The sequence below is a fragment of the Anguilla rostrata genome, chromosome 3 (assembly GCF_018555375.3).
Source record: "Anguilla rostrata isolate EN2019 chromosome 3, ASM1855537v3, whole genome shotgun sequence".
Taxonomy (NCBI): Eukaryota; Metazoa; Chordata; class Actinopteri; order Anguilliformes; family Anguillidae; genus Anguilla; species Anguilla rostrata.
Genome location: NC_057935.1, coordinates 63,827,548 through 63,848,966, shown reverse-complemented (window position 1 = coordinate 63,848,966; position 21,419 = coordinate 63,827,548). Strand labels below are relative to the sequence as shown.

The following is a 21,419-nucleotide window of genomic DNA, read 5'->3' as shown; positions in this document are numbered from 1 at the left end:
GATGTAATAACAGGAGCGATATGCTATCAGTGGTATCCGTAAGCCGCATTATACCGATGGAATTTCAAAAACATTCCTCTTCGGTCTTTGGGTTTATACTTTGTATGGGTTGGAATGTCTTGTTCCAAAACAGTTGGGGACTTCTACGAATTCAACTCACGCTCATGTATGTCAATAAAATGCAAATCCAGCAAACCTAGTCTTAAAACAATGGGACATTATTTTCCATTTGCCGTAAATAGCTGCTGTAACTTTGTTAATAAGAAACCGCGCAGATAAACACAACTGAACAGCTGAATATTCCTACAGCTATACAATCCCCCACAGACAAACAAAAAGGGTATAATTAAAAAAAAAAAATCAATCCATATGAATTTTTTCTTATGCAGTTACGCCATCTGTTCATGGAAACAGTCCCCGCTCATCTCATGGTAAACGCAAGGTAGGATGTATGAAACGATACCTGTGAAAACCTGCTGCCGAAATCCTTGCTCGTAAACGAGGTTTCACTTTAATTAGCTCTAATTAATAGCAAACAAAGGGATGACTGGGAGCCCAGCTTTTTTGGCAGCGGAGACCACTCCGCCGTGCGCCACAAACGGTTCCTGGCAACCTCGCGCCACTCTTCCCAAGATGCTCAGCGTCTCAGTCTGCCAACTGTTCCATCTCGTTTATCCACCCCCCTCCTCTCGCAAATCCATTTCCGTGCAGAGAAGGAGAAGTTACTTTTTTTTAATATAGACATGTTAATTGCCCGTATTATACCTTGTATAATAAATCTGGGAAAAAAATATTTCATTTTCATTCATTAAGCAGCAGAACATGTTTTTTTTTTCCCCAAAACGTTGTACCTACACAAAACAGTATGACTGCAGTATTAACCCTTTAAGGTGCAAGATCACAAATTTGTGATTAGGATGCTTGTACTGTAACTGATTTAAATAAAAATAAAAAATCATTCCAGAAAACCTCATCTTCAAAGGGTTAAATAAGGACAGGGGACGTCCTGTTCGGTATGCACCGGCTCTTCAAAGAGAGCGCTCCATCAAAGGGACTTCTTTTCCCCACTCGATCACGCAGCTGAGTTTCCGTCTCATTTTTATATAAAAAGCTAAATCTGCCCTGCTGCGCGCGGCTTAAAAGCATCCGACTGCAAGCCCCGGAGAATTAGTGCCAGTCAGTAAGTCAGTCAGCTGCTCAGAGGGCTGCTTCTGCTCCTGTGCCAGGGAGAACAGAGGAGCGCGGGGTATTGGCGGGCAGGCGGGGCGGGGCGGGGTGACGGGGACGCCGCAGACGGGGTGAAGAGGCCTCAGTCTGCCGCGGTTCACACGTCGGTCGCGGCCGCTGCCCTCGCCGTCGCCGGGGTTTTTTTAAATGGCCGGGCCGGCCTCGTTTCGGGAGCCCCGCTCGTTTGGTTAACGCCAGTGAGAGACGAGTGCGTGAAAACAACAGCGGCTAGACATAACGAAAACGAAAGTGCTGCGCCGCACCCCCCCTACCCCCCCAACCCCCCCCCCAGCCAGTGCATACAGGCGCTGCCGGACTGCAGGACTTTGCTCCGTTAGATATTAGGGCTAGAAAACACGGCCTTGCACCTTATCACGTGAGCCGCGCTTTATTGTGATCTTGAGTGCGGCAAAATCGCTTCAATCGCTTTCTCCTATTAGAATAGATTAGGAAATGATAAACAGGACTGGCACAGTGCTTACCTGACTGAACAGGCACAGTGAGTTACCCTCATGAGCAAACCTAGTACAGTGCTAGAGAAATGAGGGCAGGGCCAGACATGCAGAATATGACATAGTGAAGTAGTATCTTATCATAAATCAATAAAAAAGTAAAGGATCACTGGATCTGTTTTCATCGCTCCTGTGGTGTCTGCTGCTCTGTGTCCTGGAAAGCACTCTGAGCCAACTGCATGCACAGGCCCCGGAAAATGGAGTTATTATAATTATTATTAACCCTGTTCAACCAAACCAGATGCACACTGTCTGTCCCCTGCAGAGTCGAGGCTGGGTTGCCTCAAACAGCCCACAGAGCACAGAAGAGACCCAGCTGTGGGCCGCCAGTCAGGCAGTCTCCCTGGCGATGTCGCTCTACTCTCCTCCTGTGATGTCAGAGCACACGCAACCTCCCCCCCCCCCCTTCCCACCCCCATTACAGCGGCCGCCTGGGGGGAGGGTCATGTGTCTCCCTGTACCTCAGTGAGAGCCCCTTCTACCCAAACAGCGCACCACCCCTGGCATCCCCCGCCCCACCCCCCCACACTCCAAAGCCTCCCGCTGGCCTGTGTGCTCACCTCTGTGGCCACACGCTACGCTACGCTACGCTAGGCTAGGCTAGGCTAGGCTACGCCCAGATGAGAGATGCTCTCACAGGGCTAACCAGAAATGTGGGGGGGGGGGGTCCTCTATCCTTGTGTGACCCGAATACTGTCCATTGACATCAGGCCTACAGTAAAGGCCCATGCCCCTCCTGCCCATCCTTGGATCACAACTGCTTCCACCATGGCCGGAGACCACCTTCCAGGGCCATGGAGCCATTCAAGGGGAAGTCGTGGAGGCCTCCTGGCCAATCAGGGAGCAGAGCAGCAGAGAATAGATAGGCCCACGTCTGGGCCTAATGCACATATGAAACACTTTCACTCTTTATATGCCACTAAAAGGTTCAAACACACCTGCAGACCCCTGGGGACATTGGACAGAACGTTTTACTGACTCACTGACTTACAAAACGACTCACTGCATCACATGAGAGAAAGAAGGGGCTCACAGTATCACAGACGTTTCTTGAAACAGTCGGTTATCTGCAGGAATTTTACTCATTTCAAAAATTTGCTAGAGCCGTGTCTGATAGGCTTAATGATACCTGCTCAGTGTCAGTAGACAGCGTACAGGAGTTCACAAAAGTCACATTATGTAACGAGTAAAGATCATACTAGAGATGTTTACGGGGCTGATGTTTGCAAAGTAAATTTGTACTTATCTTCCTGATATGTAATCATGATGTTGCTCGTGAATAAACTGTTTATTGCTTTATGAGGACAGCTTTCCCGGAAGGAAAGGCTGGCCTGTATCATCTCATCAGATAAGTTTGTGGTTTAAATTTGTTTACAGAGAGCAACCAAGTGGCTAACTTAGCCTCTCCTCTTCATGTGGATAGTGTGACTCTTACAAGCAATTGCGACATAAAAAACAATTTTATTATAGGTTCGGTATTTTCAAAGCATAAATTGGATTCTAGCAGTATAATTTAAAATCTTGGCTCCTTGTAGAAATCAGACTTTTTTCCACTGCAGATTGACTATCAGCAAAGTAAGGTTAAAATATAATAACTGGGCAGACGTGCAAGCTAGCCACAGCTTCCAGTTATTTCAGTGCATTGGGTTTATACTCTCTGTCACTTTTCACTGCTGAAGACTTGAGTTTTCTGCGAGCTGTATGCTTTTATAACAGCACAACATCAATGTTTTTCCCTCCATCCACTTTACTGGACTGACGTTTGCACTCTACAACAGCAGTAAAATGACTAAAGTCAAACCGCAGTGTTTCTTAAGTGTACTTATTCATACCTCAAGAGATTCTGGCGGGCCACCACTTATCTGTCAACGTGTGGCATTCAAACACACCGCAGAAACACAAGTGAAGCACGTACGTGTCACTTCTTTCTGTGGCAGATATATTTTGCATGGTTGTTGTGCAACAAAAAAAAAAAATAAAAATAAAAACTTGCACACAAACTCCGAGAGAAGTTTTCAATTCTGACCCAGAAACCTCTGGAAAACAGCTTCTCCAGTTAGACTGTAAATCAAAATAATCTTGCGGCAAAGTGACAGGAAAGCTAATGAAGAACAGCGTGCGCACCGCACTCCTCCGTCTGCATCGTAACGAAGGGCTAATCGGAGTGGTCTCTGAGACGCCTCCTCTTCAGGCATCACTTTTGCATGGAGCTGCACTATTTTCAGGCTCCTGTTCTGCAGATGCAGTAACAGAAATCTGCCCTGCTTCTTGCACAACTGTGACTAAAAATGCAAAGTTCCCAATTTTACTGCTTTCGCAAGTATGTGTAAAAATGCAAAGTTCCCTTGTGCCTCTCTATCATGGTTAAGTATAGATATGCCACAGGGAGTGGGCCTAGGGTGAATGGGGCTTCTATGAGTCAGGAAAAACAAAAAAGTTTTAAACACACCGATGAAGCAGCAAATAAATATATTTAAGACTTTGTAGGCAATTTCACTTCGGGACTTTATATATTTCATTCATTTTAAAATGCTCTATATTTAAAACTATAAAGCGTATGAGGCCACAATTAATTTCACCCCACTTCTGAAACGGATTACTGTCCTCAGCTTTGAATTGTTATGGTGTAAATTCTCTAGACTCTAAACTCATTGCATCCATTCACACAGCAAATGAATGTCGCCATTCCAAATCATGCCATTCTCTTGTTTTCAATGGTTTCGCATTGTCATTTTTTCCTCATCTAATCCGGCGCGGACAGGCAGGCGTTTGCTGCTCCACAAACAGGCACTCAGGAACTCTCAGACAAACAGGCCACAATGAAGAGGAGATAAGCCGAGCACAAAAAAGCGTTTCAGAAGCGTAATGTCCACAGCAAGCCATCCCTCAAGCTCAGAGCCCTTCACAATTTACATCAATTTACAGCAAAAACAACAGGCTCCATTGCGACGCGAGCAACGTGCGCTGGAGCTGAGTATTCAAGCTCTAACAAAAATCTGTGCGCCAACAAATCCACGCAAGGGACTTCACTGGGAATTGTGTACAGTACAAAAAGCATGCAACTGGGAAACACGCAATTGCCCATTTTATAGAAACAGTGGGCATCAACTGAGGTTTCTAGGAGAGGTCCGTATAGAAATATGAAATATAAATAATGAACAACAATGATCATTCTTGAAGACGCAATACTCAAAATATTCTGCCAATTGTGTTTTGTAGGTAATCAGTAAAAAAAAAAAAAAGTTCTTAAACATGTACTTTCACATGTAGACTGCTATGTCACATTACAAAGATGCAGGTCATGCCAGCTCTTCAGGCTGTGCTGTGGCTCCTCTGCCACCCTAGCCTAGCCCTAACACCTGTGCAGGTGGGCCTTGGTGTAGGCGGAGCCTGTGGTCCCTTAAAATCTGGAATCCTACATAAGCGCAGGTCTGACTGATTGGGTTTTGGACCAAAAAATAAATTAGAAAATGAAAAGTTATTACTGGGTTGCTTGATCATGAGGTTAGTCGAATTAATAAAAGGAATAACTGTGTGTAAAAGGTAGGAAAATGCGAGAGTTGCATCTTGACTGGCCCACCACAGGGACTCCAATTACCTGCAACTGCACATGCATTCAAAGCAGTGAAAAAGCCATAAAAGCACAGGAAGTGCAATGGACAGAAGAAAGCCGATGCATTCATTCTACTCCATTTGCTGGTACACAGTCTGTCGTTAAGGTGACTCCGTGAGTGTCCTTGGTTACAGCACATTTTAAATGATTTTACTTACAAAGGCTCCAAATGCATCAAATTGAAGTGAAAGGTTTTAAAACAAAAAAACTAAAATTGACATTATCCAGTCCAAATAGTTTTAATGAGTGAGCATGCCGTGGGCGGGCATGTCTTCAGAACTATTTTTAGTCGATTAAACTGACATTTGTCCTTAAGACTGATTCAGATTTAACCCAATCATTATTTTTCTTTTTCTTCACAAACGCGGTTTGGCAACTTGATGTCAGCAATTGCTGAACAACTGGGTTTAGGCACGTCGTTTCCTTTTTTTAAATACAAAAAATACATTTCGGCAGAGAAATTCATATTTACACAGGAAGAGCTTGTAAGATCTGCCATTTCCCCTGTTCTATTTCTGTATTTAGTAAACCAGAAATGCTTTCTCGGTATTACACCAACAGCACAAATAGCACAGCTTGAGCGTTACTTTTTCAAAATCGCCTCACGCACAGTAATGGTGCTTACTTATCAGTTGCACTGTACCACAGCTCCCCTCAACAACAGTGCTTACGGCATGACTGCGTAGGGAAACCCAGGCCCAAACGAATGAACAGAGCTCATCCTTTCATCTGTGCAACCAAAGCAATACATCAATACAATTATCGTAAACACATAACAAGACATCATTTGGGATATTCACCTCTTCCTTGCTATCTTGTGTTCTGTTCTTCCAATGTATATATTTTCATTCCAGAAAATGTAGAAGCTTTGCTTGGTAACCAACCCGAAAAGTTTAAATTCAACGACTCAAGAGGGGAAAAAAAAGAATCCTCTTGAGGATTTTCATGATATGAGAACTGTATCGTGACGCAACTATTAGGCAATTTTGGTAAGTACCGCTCTAAAAACAATTAACCACAGACATGACATTTTTAGTTTCTGTTGATGGGTATATGACAATGTAAAATCTAAAGTTAGATATTCTTTCATGAACTACTGACCACATTTGACTTCAATTCCAAACAGAAATATTGCCACACTAAAACGCAATGCTGTTGTACACTGAATAATGCCAACTACCCATAAATAAATAAAAATGGCAATGTCTTTCAGAAAGGGTTTAACCATCAATATTTACAGGAGTAGCCCCAGCTCTTCTTCAGAAAATATGGGGTGGTCTCTTAAATTTTTCCAGAGCTGTATTTAGTGAATGTACCCTCTGTGGTATGACTGTACAGAAATATAAGGACAGACAGACACAAGCTGCTTTGTTGATGGATGGGTTGGGCAATTACCTCAAACTGCACTACAGACACTTGTCATTTTGCCAATTTGAAGGATTTTTGGATTTCGGTCTTCTCTGAAGGCACAGGAAAGCTTTTGGAGGTAAACACTTCAACACATACAACTTCTACATGTTTATGAGCTGAGCACCTGTTTAATCTGGCAATTTGCACTTAAACAATCAACAACAAACTGGCACTAACATTCAACATGATTATGTGCTTCATTTAAAGTAATTGAATACCTAACACGTTGTAAAATATTCCATTACTTTAAATGAAGCACATAATCACATTGAATGTTAGTGCCAGTTTTTTTTAAACTCATTTATTCATCACTGTGAATAAATTAATTTACATCCAGAAAAACACCACTTTCCTTTTTAATAGTCCTATATTTGCTAATGTTTTTTAAAATTTTAAACATTGTTGCCTATGTAGTCTAATAGTCCTATATTTGCTAATGTTTTTTTATTTTTAAACATTGTTGCCTATGTTGTCTTCTTTCCTTGAAAACTAATTATTAAAATTCTAGGATTATAGATTATACTATATTCAAGATTACTACTTAGAACATACCAGAAGGATGACTGTGAGACCGTTTGTAAAACCATACTGAACTTTAGCCCATGCCTGGAAGTGCATTTTAACTTGGTTCATGCTGTGAAATGCTTTTATGTATATAATATTGATCAGGATAAATATGCCCAAACAGGCTAGCTGGCACTTGGACATTTGCTTTACTTGGTCATTTCAAATGCGGAAAGAACGCAGTGCATTAAGAAGTGAAAGGCTCGTGAAATATGAGTGTATCAATATTTATGCATGCACAAAGATAGTGAATACAACATTTAGAGCAGATACAAACATATTTTTTTAATGATATTATTAAGCCAGAGTAATGAGCGTAGCTATATTCTCCACTCATATTGATGTGCTAATGTGTTTCAGTTGTGCTCTAATGCATCTGATGCACCATCACAATATTCCAAGCAATTATCCAAAAGTGGAAGATCAAGAGCCGCATGACTCATGATGGTATGATAATATTCCAAAAGCCACGGCACTTGTGTGCTTGTACATGGTGCAGGTCTCTCTCAGGTACTTTCCACTTCCCTTCACAGGTTACAAGCCTAGTCTAAATGGCCTGTACATGTATATACAACATGCATTTTATACTTGAAATAACAGGCAACCTGCAATGGACACAAGTGACCCACCACCAGGAAGGCTAGTCTAGATCAAATTTAATTCAAGAGCATCCCTGACTAATAGAGGGGTACAGTGCTCTAAATAAGGTGAGAGAATGACCTCTATGGCGCAAACATGTTACCACAGAGAAGGTACTGAATGCCTGGGACACAGCCACCCGTAAACATGCTGACAGTTATATTATCAGTGAAAAGGGGACAGCCATCTGTCCTGTTTCATAAAGATAATAACGGCATTAGCAAGAGGACTGCTGTCTCGCAACGGTTTTATAAAATAAGTACAGCACAGTACAGTTACAGTACATTAAAGAAGTTAATCATTGGTCATTCAAGAGCTTTTCTGGAGTTTTCCCATGTCCAAGGCAAGGCAATATTTACATCACGGTCCCTTAGCATATGCTCTTACCCAGAAAAACAAAAGTGGAACACATCAGGGTTACTCTTAGAAAGACAAAAGTGCGCTATCACAAAGAATGCACAGAAGGCCCATTTATAATAAATATGTGTGAAGCTAAGAAAACACACTCACAATTAGACCACAGTAAATGTCACTAAACAGCTAAAGCAATCCACACACAGCTATACCAGCAACATTACTACTACAAAAGTAAATTCAAGAAGAAAGAAACAGGACAGCAAAAGAGGTTAGGGGAGCCATGTTACCCTGAAAAGTGGTTGATTTTCAGCCTGTGTCAGAAAATTGGGCCAGGCCTCCGCTGTCTCAACTGCTGTAGGAAGTTCATTCCACCACCAGGGGGCCAGAACAGGGAGAAGACATGACCAGCAAGTGTACGCATATGGGATGGTGGGGTGGTAGGGGGTGGACAAGGTTGTAAAACAGAGAGGTTTGTCTGGTGTTCATGATTTTAAAGGTTTCTGAAGATAAAACAGAGAGGTCAATTCAGCTCAGATGCTGCGCCACGGGGCTTCTCTGGAAAGATACCATCAAGTAGATATTAAAGCGCCCCGCTAATTCCAAGCAAGGTTGCATTTCAGAGTGCTCTGGCAGGAAGCCTGAAAACGACAGCAGATACCCAGTCCAAAAGCATAAAACCCCTTTCCCTCAAATGTGAACTGTTTTAGCAGCACGCCACCATAAAATGTCAAGAGCAGGACGGCTTAAAAGGGTGGAAAACTGAGGAAAGAGGAAACACATTCTGAGAAAGGATCCATTGTCTGCATGAGGGAACCTGCACACATCCCTGCACACACTTCCAGAATCTTCTGTCACTCGCTTCAGTAAAACAACTTTACACGTGTCCTTCCAACACTACCTTAATTTTCCTCATGTTTGCTGAGGGGGGGGGGGAATTATCTTTGCTTAAAAACAAACTGCTTTGCCCAACAGTCAGCCAGAAATTGCATAAGAAAAATTCCTGAGTGTTTGCCAGGTAAGGTATTCTGAACACTCCAGAAATAGGGAATGACTAATACAACCAAATAAAAACGGCTTTAGTTTTCTGGGTGAACAAAAAAAAAACATTTTGAAAAAAAAAAACACTAGAATTGCCTTTAAATGGGAAACATTCTTTGGGCTTGTTTGCTATTTAAAGGAAGCTGAGGCAGTGTGTACTTCCCCCCCAAAACAGAAAAGGCTGAATAGAGGGCTCCCATGATATTCCTGGCACAGCCCACGTTCATTGTGATTCCCACCCATGGATATTTCACCCACTGGGCCAATTGGTAAAGGCACCCTGCAGGTTAATAGCCTATTTGTTTATTTGCCAGAGCTTGAAGAGGAATTTCTCCACATCCGTATACTCAAGGGGTAGCCTCCTATTTGAGGAAATGGAGTCAGCCTCTACATGGAGGTCTCATTCCACACGTCAGTTTCCCCCAAAATGGTTTACAAAAGCCTAGCAACAACTGGGCGTGTGCTTCGAAGTGTTGCGAAACACGTTCGGACATTTCCAGCTTCAACATCACCCTTAACAAGTCTAAAGTCTTCATGAAAAAAGAGAAAAAAGAGAACTTTTAGGCCACTAATCGCCAAGAACATATTTTAGAGGGTGATGTCACAGCAGTTAGCGGGACGGTTTCTTCCACGCCATAGCAAAAGCATTCTTAACCACTTCCTTTCCCCATTTCCTGAGTGCCATGGAACAGAGATGCACGTGGTCCATTTCCTGCTGCTCCTTGCAAGTCTCACCATTTCTCTTTTTTGGGGAAACCAGGAGTTCCCTCTCAAACCTGCCAGACAGAGCAAGACCCCATCGTCATAGCGATTAATCTCTAGGTTTTCCAACAGCATCCAAAAAGAATAATATCACGCACGCTATAGGTCATTATACTGCAGACTTCAATGCAATAACCCTGAACCAGGACAATTTAAGCGCGATGTGCTGTACTGTCAAAGATGAGATAAGGCCCTAATGCTATTACATAACGTCTGAGATATGCACATCTTTCCAGGAACAGACTTTGTCTGACTCAGTCAACAGTACAAAGCACCGGTCCCTTCCTAAAGCGCAACCCCACAGAACCTAAATCAGCCAAATGGCTGATCAACAGAGGTTAACACCTGGCTGGTGTGATACGGCCATTACCCCCCTAATAAGCGCGTCTGAGAGGTACTTCAGTAATATATACGGCCACGGCCGACGGCTTCCCTGTAAAACAGCCCATTGGGCTGCCATAGAGGCCCTTTCCCTTTCACTTTGGTCAATTCAGGCAACGCTGACACACTGTATACAGCTGACCTACCACTACTACTTATTACCAAAGCACGGAGGGCAAGACCGCTGGTCAGGGGCCAAACTCGCAAAAGGAAACAAATAATTCAACATGCAATAGCATCGGCCGAGCGACGCGCTCCCGTTTATGGATTATTAAACTCCGTGGGGTTAAAAGGTGACTGTGGGTTTCAAACAGAGGTGATTTTCCAGGCCTGGACCAGAGAGTTCATGTGAATTTGACACCTGCCTCAACACTTTTTATAGCAAGCGGGATCACTCCATGACAACTGATACAACTAATACAACCTGAATGCTTGCAGTGAGGCCAGAGTGTTGCTAGTACATGTTTTATATATATATATATATAATATAGAATAAACCCTTTACCTTCTGTGCTTGCTCATCTATTAAATCACTCAATAGGAATTTATTTTACAAAACAACATGCATTTATTGATCACAATCTTCTCCACTGTCATTTTACCCAAGTAATTCAGGCAAAAGATATTGGAAATCTACTATGACTGGGGAATGAATTCAAAAGCTCCCGTCGCTGCTCCTCGTAGCTTTCCAAGCACTGCTTGCCAAAATAGCATTTCCTTGCCATGGGAAAAGTGCAGATGGGGCTGGCTTGCTATTAACCAGCTCTTATAAGCCAGTAACATCTGGATGCTGGAATTCCAGCTCACAAACCGCTCATTTACACAACAGTAGCATTATCTATTTAATACTTAGTTATTAGGGGATCTGCTTCCAAAACATAATTCCTTGCCTTAATTACATGAAAAAACATCGGTTTTGATATTAATCATGGCGAACTGATTAGTGTAATTAGACACTCCCCTAACATTACCTACAACAAAGCTGGGTTACAGAGACATGATATTAAATTGTAAAATTCTACCATTCGATCATTTTATGTGATCATGTGATTTTCCCGCTGTGGCTTTGGGGAAATGTAGTGCAGATGTGATGTGTGCGTACATAGCTTCAGGAAATCTCAATACTTTTTATTAGCTGTGACCGCAGCTCTATAGCTCTGTCTGTCAGTCGGTCGGTTGGTCGGTCGGTCCACAAAAAGTGTCCCGCCCCATAGCGGCCACAGTTTTCGCCCCAGGAGGCTGAAATTTGGCATGGACGTTGGTCAAGACCAAAGGTAGAGCTGAGTAACTCTGAGTAGCTGAGGTCACACGTTTGTGTGAGGGTGTGTGCGTGGATGCAGGCACACATGGATGCATGTGCGTGTGCGGTCACAGCTATTGCGGATTCGCGCTTGTTGGTAGATATGCTATAAACCTGTAAAAAAGGTGGTCATGTTAGGGACTACTAAAATATTATAAAATGAAATGATTTGTAGAATTGTTCATACCAGTCTTTTTGTAATCGACTCCAATCCTGAAATACAATCAGCATGGACAGCATAGGAATATATTTACATCACTCCTTTTCACACAATTAAAATTTGCCTCACAGGCCTAAAGCAAATCTAGATTGAAGGCAACTTAACAGTCTAATTTGACTAAAGCACAATTCACCCAATAGTGTCTGATTAGCCTACTCCCAGTGAAGTGAAACTTCAGTGTGCTAACACAGTATAATAAACCTCCAAAAAACATTTTAATTAAAAAAGGAACCTCAAAACAAGCACTCAACACAATAAAAATGTGCTTTAATGGGCCTAAGAATCTTTCACCAGCTATGAAGAATGGTGTTTGTGAGCACAATCAGCTCAGGTAAAGGAAAGCACACAAACGTGTACAAATTGTGTCCCCATTGTTCTTGCCACAGACACGCCCACAGTGCATGTCTAGTGCTTTGAAAACATAAAAGGAAATCTGAAATCAAGACCCTCTACTAGTCTCCTCCTCTGAGTCTACGTAGCACAAAGTCAACAGGGGAGTCCACCGCGAGCTCAAAAAGAGGATCCTATTCTCATGTGTGGTGTCTTCTCAAAGCCCTGCAGCTGCGCTGCTGCAGCCAGACAGCAGGGACAATGATTCATTCCTCACTTCCTCCCAGCTTAGCCGCTCTGCTCTGAAAGCTTTCAGAGGGGACACACTGACAGGAAAGGCCCGATCTCTCGGGCTAGACGCAAACAGGGTGTGGCTTGCAGCTACGCGCACCATTAGCTTGCAATGTCGGTCTGGCCTCTCCACAAGACGCTAGCTGGGTTCATCCAACACCCTTATTTTCACCAGGGGAGAAAACCGGGAGGGAAAGAAACTTTCACAATTCATGGACTGATGTTATCGGTAATCTGAAATTTTGCCCATGACCGCTAAACAGCCACGTGCGAAAGCCCCGAGCAGAGAGAACAGACCGGAAAAACAACTGTCACTCCTGAATCTCTGAGGAATCAAAGAATTACCAGCACACCTCAAACTGTCATATGTACAGTAAACAGAGGGTGGTTATGAGGATTCCTTATTCACAGAAAAATGTGCAGAGTACCTGGAAGAGGCCAAACTGGAGATGAGTCAACAAACCTGATATAGTTTCAATTCGCTACTGGGGAGAGTGAATGTTTATTACGCATATCAGTGAATGCGTACTATGTTCAAAATAACGGTAATACTGTAGAACTATCTCTAAACCAGGATGCTACATGAAAACTTCCCAGTTTACAGACATTAAATAAACATTTGGTGACCGTTTTAGTTCATTGAAAGTATGGAGCATTTCAGTGGTAGACTCCTTCATCAGAGAATTAGACCAAATATGCAGCCTTACTGAACATTGAGCAATTATGGCTATGGCGCATGAAATGTACACATTTAATTAATTAATAATTACTGACAAAATGATTGCTACCCAAAAGTCTTCAGCTTGGTAAATACAGCATTTATTCTCAACACAGGGAACAGATCTATTCATTTAGGATATACTTAAGAGCAATCAAGCAAAAACACATTTCAGGTGGGTTGGTCAACCTAAATTAAACGAAACGTTTTTTTTATGTGACTGTTTATCTACTTCAAAGGGGCAATTTTCCCAAAAACAAAATTAACGTATGTTTCCACCCAGAGTACGATTTATCCAGACAGTCATGCTGAGATTTCGAGATATTCCTTAAGAACATCCACAAAGCTTAATTTGAGCACGGTTTCAATGAAAACTACTTTCCCTAATGGACACCAACTGTGTATATTTGCGCAAAGTCTCGACCAAAGCAGCCAGTATCCTGGAGCAGAGTGACAATGTTGTTTTAAAACATTGTTTTGAGATTGTTTTAACCACTTAAAACCCACTTAAAGCCCAGAGCTTTTTGTAAGAATCCCCCTGTCTTAAATAAACCCCATTATCTCCAAAAGTATATACAGACATGGTTCAAAGCTTGGAATAAAGAGCACATTTGTACCCGAATGACACAATCCCCAGATTCTATGGGTGTCTCATTCAGTAAACATGCATGACATGTTTATTCTGTAAAACAGCAAAGAAATCCAAAAATTGTTGCGTATTTTCTTCGTACTGATTACTGGATGAAACCACATTTATTTTTTCAAATGTACAAAGAGTGGATTGACTGCTTATGGCTTAGAAGGGGGATTTTGGTTATGTCGATACCATCACTGTAGTATTAGCAGTTGTTTGAAGATTTATAGACAGTTATTGGATTAGAAAATAACAATCATCAACCAGGGGTGTCAATTTCAGCCCTCCGTTGGGGAAAGGGACTGCCTTGTTATTTCTTTTTTATATGTGTAGTGATTTTACCAATTGAGATGGGTTTTTTCCAACAAAGAGTGTAAGCTTTACAATGATATATGGCTTATAATAGAACTACACCTTGAATCAATGACAGATAAAAGCAATAATTTAAGACAATGTTGTTAGACGCTGGTTGTCTAATTTCATGGCCCTTGGGCTTTAAGGATTCAACAGAAACCATCTGGATGGACAGACACCACTCTGGGTAAGTGGAAACATATCTTGCGTTCATTTTTGTGTGAACTGCCCCTTTAAATTCCAAGTAAAACTGAAGCAATTCCACGGTTCCACACCTCATTAAAAAGGTCTTAAAAGGCACCAAGAATGTTTCCACTAACACTCTTCAGCCGTTCATATTGCAAGGATACACAACTTGTGTATCTACGTGCGTTACATACATTTTCATTCCAGTGTTGTAGAAAATCTGATGTAAAAAGTTAAGCCAGAGGAATATTCAGTGAGACATGCTGAGCACACAGCAAAGAAACAGCCCAGGGAAGAAACCAAGTGTCCTTTAACGCTTACGTAATGCTCTCTCTGGGGCTTCCTTACCGATGGGCCAGAACAACGTGCCGTTTAAGCCTGGGAGTCAAGCCCGAGAACCTTTCCTATTTTTAGGAGGGAAACTTCCCTGACAAGAGCATCCCGTTCACACTTCAGCGCCGACGCCAAGAGGACCCTGACGAGTCCCTCGCACTCAGACCAAGGGCATTTCCCGAACTCTTTTCACATGACCTCATCACGTCGGTCTCATTAGCGGCCACTGAGCACCCGCCCGAATACTGTACACAGCCTGCGAGACGCATTAAAGCCCCTTAACGTCACTCCGTTACCGAAAACGTCCCGGGACGTGAAGCGGCGGAGAGGAGCGCTGCACGTCCGTGCGCGCGGTGCCTAAAACTCGTGACATCTCTGTGAAATTGTCAGGCTTTGTTCTCATGGCCTCGTCAAAATAAGCACGCAAATAAAACCCATGACTCAAAGCTAAATACTGCAGCCGTGATGTAATCTCTCTTGGAAACTTGTTTAAACAAACACAGACTTTCTTCCGGCTTCATTACTACCCTTTTCTACATATTTGGTTATGCCAGCGACCACAAAGGTCAGCGAAATCACCCCAAGTTAGATACTTAACAACCAACACTTAAACTGACTACCCATCACTGCAGAACCTGTCAAACCTGAAACCACCGTCTGCTTTCTCCTAACTTAATCAAGCCCAAGCATTTACTACTGCCCTGAACTGTAGCCCCAATCTTGGTACATGTACAAGAGTATGTATCATGTATATGAGTAGCAGGGAAGTTAAACTGTCTGCTGCAAACATATGAACAACAAGGATATAGATGCTTATAAGTTATACGGGGCAATTCTGTGTAAAAAAAAATACAATTCAAGAGAATTGTTGAGTTATGCGGACAAATATGTATAAATCAACTCGCAGATCGAGTCAACTTTGCCTAACTTTCGACACTCATAAGAAAACGTAAACATGGTCTAATTTAAGTACAGTCCTAGCTGCCCTTGCAGAGGGGGGTTCAAAAAGGGAGGGAAAAGCAGAAAATGAGCCCGGGGCCCCACCCCGGGGGACAAAGGGACTTCCTCCCTCCCACGGACGCGCTTCTGAAAGAGCGCAGAGTTGGGTCTGAGGTGCGGGTTTTTCCTGCTCTCCGTCCACAGGCCAGGCGTTGGGAAACACTCGACCTTCGCGCCCCCGAAACCGCGGCGAGGGCACGGGTCTGCGAGCTGGCGGTGCGATGACACCGGGTGAGATCGGCGCGCGCACACCCACGGCAGCGAGCACGGTCTCCCGGAGACGAGCGGAGTGAGGGCGGAGGGGAGGGGGGAGTCCGGCAAAGTTTCCGAAGCACTGGAGAGATAAAATGAGTGGAATAATGATTCCTCTCATTTTGGCACCAGGGAAGGACCCCACCCTTGGATAGCCTGGGGGATGAAGGCCAGACTTCGCAGTTACAAGCTACGATGGCATCTTTGCCTACTGAGGACCCTCCCCGCCCCTCCACCTCTGGCCAATCAGTTAACCCAACCAGCACACATACCACAGATTAGATCACTCGTTTATGTCGGAGCGCTTCAATTTGCTCCAACTCGGAAACAGACTGTCAGATAGAGATCGATGAATGATCATCTTCCTTTTTTTCTCTTTCTCCACTCTTCGGTCCCGCTGTAATTTGACATACTGTACAACACCATGTAAGAGTCTAGGCCCGGGGTAACGAGAGGCTCGCATTCCAGGAGCTGTGCTGCATTCGCACAGACGCAGGTGGAACCTGCCCATTCAGGATTCCAAAGCCCACGAAAGGCTCTCGAGGCCTGGGGAATTATGTGGCCCGAAGGTGACGGTCTCGCCCCACAGCTCCAGGAGCGCGCACACACATAGCAGGGATTTCCTCTAGACAGCGGCACTACCTCAGCTGACACAGCTGCACTTTCATTCTGAAAGCGCCAAAGTTCTTATCTATACCACGAGAGAAGCAGGGGTCACGTCATGAGGACTTTAACCCCAGCACAACCGCCAAAATCACAAGGCCTTTTTGCGTCTTGTGTCCAGTGGGAAACTGACTCAACTTGGTCTACTTTTTAATCATTCTCTCTAGCTGACCAGCAGTGCGTTCATCTCCAAATGAGAACATTTTAACTCCTTTTCCACTGCAGCTAGAACCAGGCTTACACAGGCTAGATACATACATTAGATACATATTTTGAACCCTATGGTACCATGGCATATGAATGAAGATTTGGAAATTTGTAACGTTCCTGTCTTAGAGGACAAATATTTTTATATTTTGCCCTGAAAAATAAATTTGTATTAGTATTCGTTATCACTATGACGAATGAGACAGCATATTTACAGTAACTCAGTTGTTGTTTCACTGTTAATCAGAAGACTTGAACTGACATGGATGCATTCATAGTCAGCTGACACTTTTTAAGGAACTAATTTTTGGTTTTCATAACAGCAGGCAAACCATGTTCACCAGATGAACAGAAGAAAATAAAGACTTTTTATCAACTCTTGCTCATGTTAACTATTTTAAGTGTGGACCTTTCTTAGGCCATACTTTTACTGCAGAGGCAAGAGCCAAAGCAGCCTTACTAGATACAATATGAATATCGCCATTACATTATCAACAACATGGCATCATGTCATACAGAATGCTGACATTCATCTACATGGAGGTGATAGCATGTAATTTGATTGGCTGTGCTTCAGTTGTGCTTTAGGAAAAAGTTACCCTGCATTACCTTGCTCAACCTGAAGTTCTTTTAAGCATTGGAGGACCGCTTCTTTCTTCCCTGAATGTTTATTTTTTACTCATATTTTAATACAGATGCAGATATAATATACTGCAATAACATAGCTTGTTATTCCCCACTGAAATCTCAGAAAGTAGGCCCTGCACCAATAACACTAGAGGGTTGATGTGAATGTTGAAACATTTTACCATCAATGAGGTACAACCCCAGGTCAAGACAATATGTACTCAGGAGTGGGCAAAAGTTAAACTTGGCTTACTAAGAGAGGAGGGGTCTGTATCAGGAAGCAGTATTACTGAGTTAGTTGGATAACTGTACTGGGTAAAACCCAGAACCACCCCCCCCCCCCGCCAAATCTGGAACATGGACTGAAGTAAAAAGAGCTGTCCTGGGTTTTACTCAGAGCAGTTATCCAGCTCAGTAATACTGCTTTGTAATACAGGTCCCAGCTGTTCACCAAGCGAATACATAAATATGATTGTTATTATTATTTTTAGATCATGGTGGATAAGACACACCACAGATAAGGTCATGGGACAGCACAGTGTACAATACTACCCAAGAAGGGGTTGTGTGGTTTAAAGATGTTGTTCTAAACATTTGATTCAACTAAAAATGACTGAACTTAATCTCTAAAATTGTACTTATTTCTTCAAATGGACTGGGGACGCTCAGTATGTTTTAATACACTGAGTTCCTGCATCTGATATTGTAATTATTTCTTGGAATGGAATGGGGACACAGAGTATGTTTTAATACCGAGTGCCAGCATCTGATATTGAACTTATTTATTGGAATGGAATGAGGATGCAAATATTTTTTGTTAATACTCTGACCTGTTCTTCATTGGGAAGTGTTCCCCCTGAGTGATTCTGAGAGACACCAACGACACGAGCACCCTTTAAAGCAGGTACCAGAGGGAACATCGCGTCCATCCGAAGCAACGTAATTAAGACGTGGAAAAAAATCAACTTTAAGTAGAGCTCAGCCTACATAGCTTCCATTAATTACATGATGTATTTGCAGAACGTTAATTTGCACAGATTAATGACAGAACAGAGCAGTTCCTGGAGTACTAGCGTGATAATCACGTTCAAGAGAGCCTGAATGGATATCCACACCTCTGGCTCCGATGTACTCCTCCCAATAAACAGGTGGAGGTGAGTGACAGTGACCTGGGAGAGTGGCGCACCCAGCACACAATGAGGATGTAGTGATTCATCTCGACACAGTCACTGTCCAAATCAACATATCTCCGGCCTAAAATAATTAATTAAAATACATTCCAAGCCTGTCCATGAATATATGTTGGTGTGGACTATTGACGAAACATATAGTACAGATTGTGTCGATCACATTGAGCCCAGAGGATGTCAATGATTGACTTTGTTTGAAACGGTTCTTTTATTAACCTTGAGCGACTGCACATTTCTAAACCCCCTTATGATCCCTCATATCCACAGCTCACACATGCTCATTTTAGGCCTGGTATTCCCGCCCGCAGGGGTAAACTGTTTGAGAACATGTGATGCTGTGGACTCCATGGGGCAACAAAGTGAGCTCTGTGGTGGAGCACAGAGCTGCTGAGCTAGGGTAACTGCATGGTCAGAATACAATGGTGACATTAAGCCAGTTAAGTCTTTCTGTGCAAAAGCATGTGGGACATACTCCCAGCCAACTTTTTAAAAGAATATGGTTAAGCTATATATATATAGCCTATACAAGTGTGTGTGTGTGTATATATATATATATAACTTCCATTAAGACTGAGAAAAGGGACACTGGCTCATTAGTTCCATGGTATTGGCCAATGCAGGCTACTTATGAATGGTACAACTTACTGTGGTCACATTTTAACATGTATCGTGTGAAATTCCGAGAAAGAATTAATTTAACACTTACAGTAACAAGTCAGAGCCGTAAATTGCTTAACAATGCGGTTCATTTGTTGTTATTAACTTAACAAACGCCCATACTCTCACAATTAATTAATCACTCAGGATAAGCGATGTTTCCCTCGCTCAAGCCCAAAAGCACCATACAACATAGGCTACAACAAACAAGTCTAGTAAATACTCACCAGTTTTTTGTTCTTAGTTTCATCTTCATTTGATTTTCTTTTAGACGGCTTATTTGGATCCTCTCCACCGCTTGCTTGGTTCTGTTGATCCATTTCAGCTATAGTTTGGTGTACAAATGCGAGATGACCTTCTCAAAAGTAAAATCCTCGGCTCCGGTAAATACTTTCAAAACTACGGGGGTTAAGTTTCTTCAAAAGCCATGCCATCCAAGTTTGAAACGAAGCGTACAGTTAGTCCACGGAGTTCACTTTTAATAAAGCCTCCACTTCGCAAAAGTGAGAGAGAAAGTGTCCGTTGTGTCCAGATGAGTTTTCAAATATATCTCCAAGACAGGAAATCTGTCCGAACAAAAAACAAAACACAACAAGGGGGCAAAGTTACACTAAAGAAGTTTTTTTTTTTTTTAATAAATAATTAATGTTTTTTTTCCCCAACAGTACGCAATGTTATACTCCATAAAGAAGATTACCGTACAATTCAAAACTAACTTCGTGCTTATGTGGCTACTTACATACGCTAAACCTTCAAATGCTTAGCTTGTTAGCTATCGTGCCATTTAGCTAGATAGCCAACTTGCATGATATTTAACGTGCAACTGGTTCGCTTGCCTTTTCGGTCTTTGGATAACTGACGGTTATTTTGCCACAACCCCACAAAGGCACTAGTTTATTTCAGGTTGTGAAGCATCAATGTTGCAATTCAGGAGACAGAAATCAGGGTGGCTGAATAACTGCAAACGCCTCAGTTCAACTGCCTCAGAACTTGTTTAGCAGCACAACAGCTACAAATATCGGGATATAATTCTACATTAAAAAGCAAATGATGGCTTTGTGTTGCGCGATTAAGACCAGTGTGATGCACGTTATATAAACAAGACAAATACAGAACAATAGTGATATTATTTTAGAATTCCATGAACAATTTTATTTGGAAGAAAAATCACCGTTGCACAATCAAACATGCTACATTAAACTGAAATACAAATTTCAGTCCCTGTTTGTTATACCAAACGAGTACGTTAACAACAGTAATTAGCTACCTTTAACTAGTTACATTTATCAATATCATTTCATGTTACAATTAAATAACCTGTCAAACAAAACTCACGAAATCCCATCCGAAGCTTACCACTGCAACCAAACATGAGTGCCAGGCCCACTACTGTTCCGCCCACTGCACGTTCCCATTCGCACAGGAAATTGCACAAAGAAAAAAGGATCCTTGTATGAATTGGTTTAGGGAAATGTCAATCAGAGGTCGAGCAAATTTCGTAGACTAGGCGGTGACGGTTTGACGGTGAGGTCAGACTGACATCTCAGTACACCAAACTACGCTTTTCGCAGGGGGGCGGGGGTGAGGGAATAGTGGGAAAATGCCATTGAACACAAGCAATATGAGCGTGGCCATGTCGGCTGTAGAAATGCATAAATTGTTGTAAGGATAATTCATAAAACCCTTTCAGTATAGAAAAAAATATTGAACCCCACCACATAGGCCACTATCACACAACCTCTTTAAATATTCTTTATATGAAGCGTACGAAGGATAGAATGCTGCAATCGTTTAAGGTTATGATTATGGATCCATAAAGTAAAATAAAAAATATGTAGTTACTGTCCTGTAGCATTATAACGTCAGGGCTTTATTTACTCAAGTTGTTTCTATTAAGGTTAGTGTACAACTTTTTGCATTTTTCTTTTTTAGTTTTAGATTTATCATTATTGTCC

The 21,419-nt window shown here is 42.4% G+C and overlaps 1 protein-coding gene across 1 annotated transcript in view; it reads right to left on the bottom strand.

Moving 5' to 3' along the window:
• Positions 1-20,880, bottom strand: part of diaph2 (diaphanous-related formin 2) — a 446,422-nt gene extending 425,542 nt beyond the window's left edge. The window contains 2 exon segments of the mRNA XM_064329326.1: positions 19,692-20,030; positions 20,800-20,880. Coding sequence (XP_064185396.1) covers positions 19,692-19,784 — 93 coding nt within the window. The 5' untranslated portion in view covers positions 19,785-20,030; positions 20,800-20,880.
• Positions 20,881-21,419: the final 539 nt, after the last annotated feature.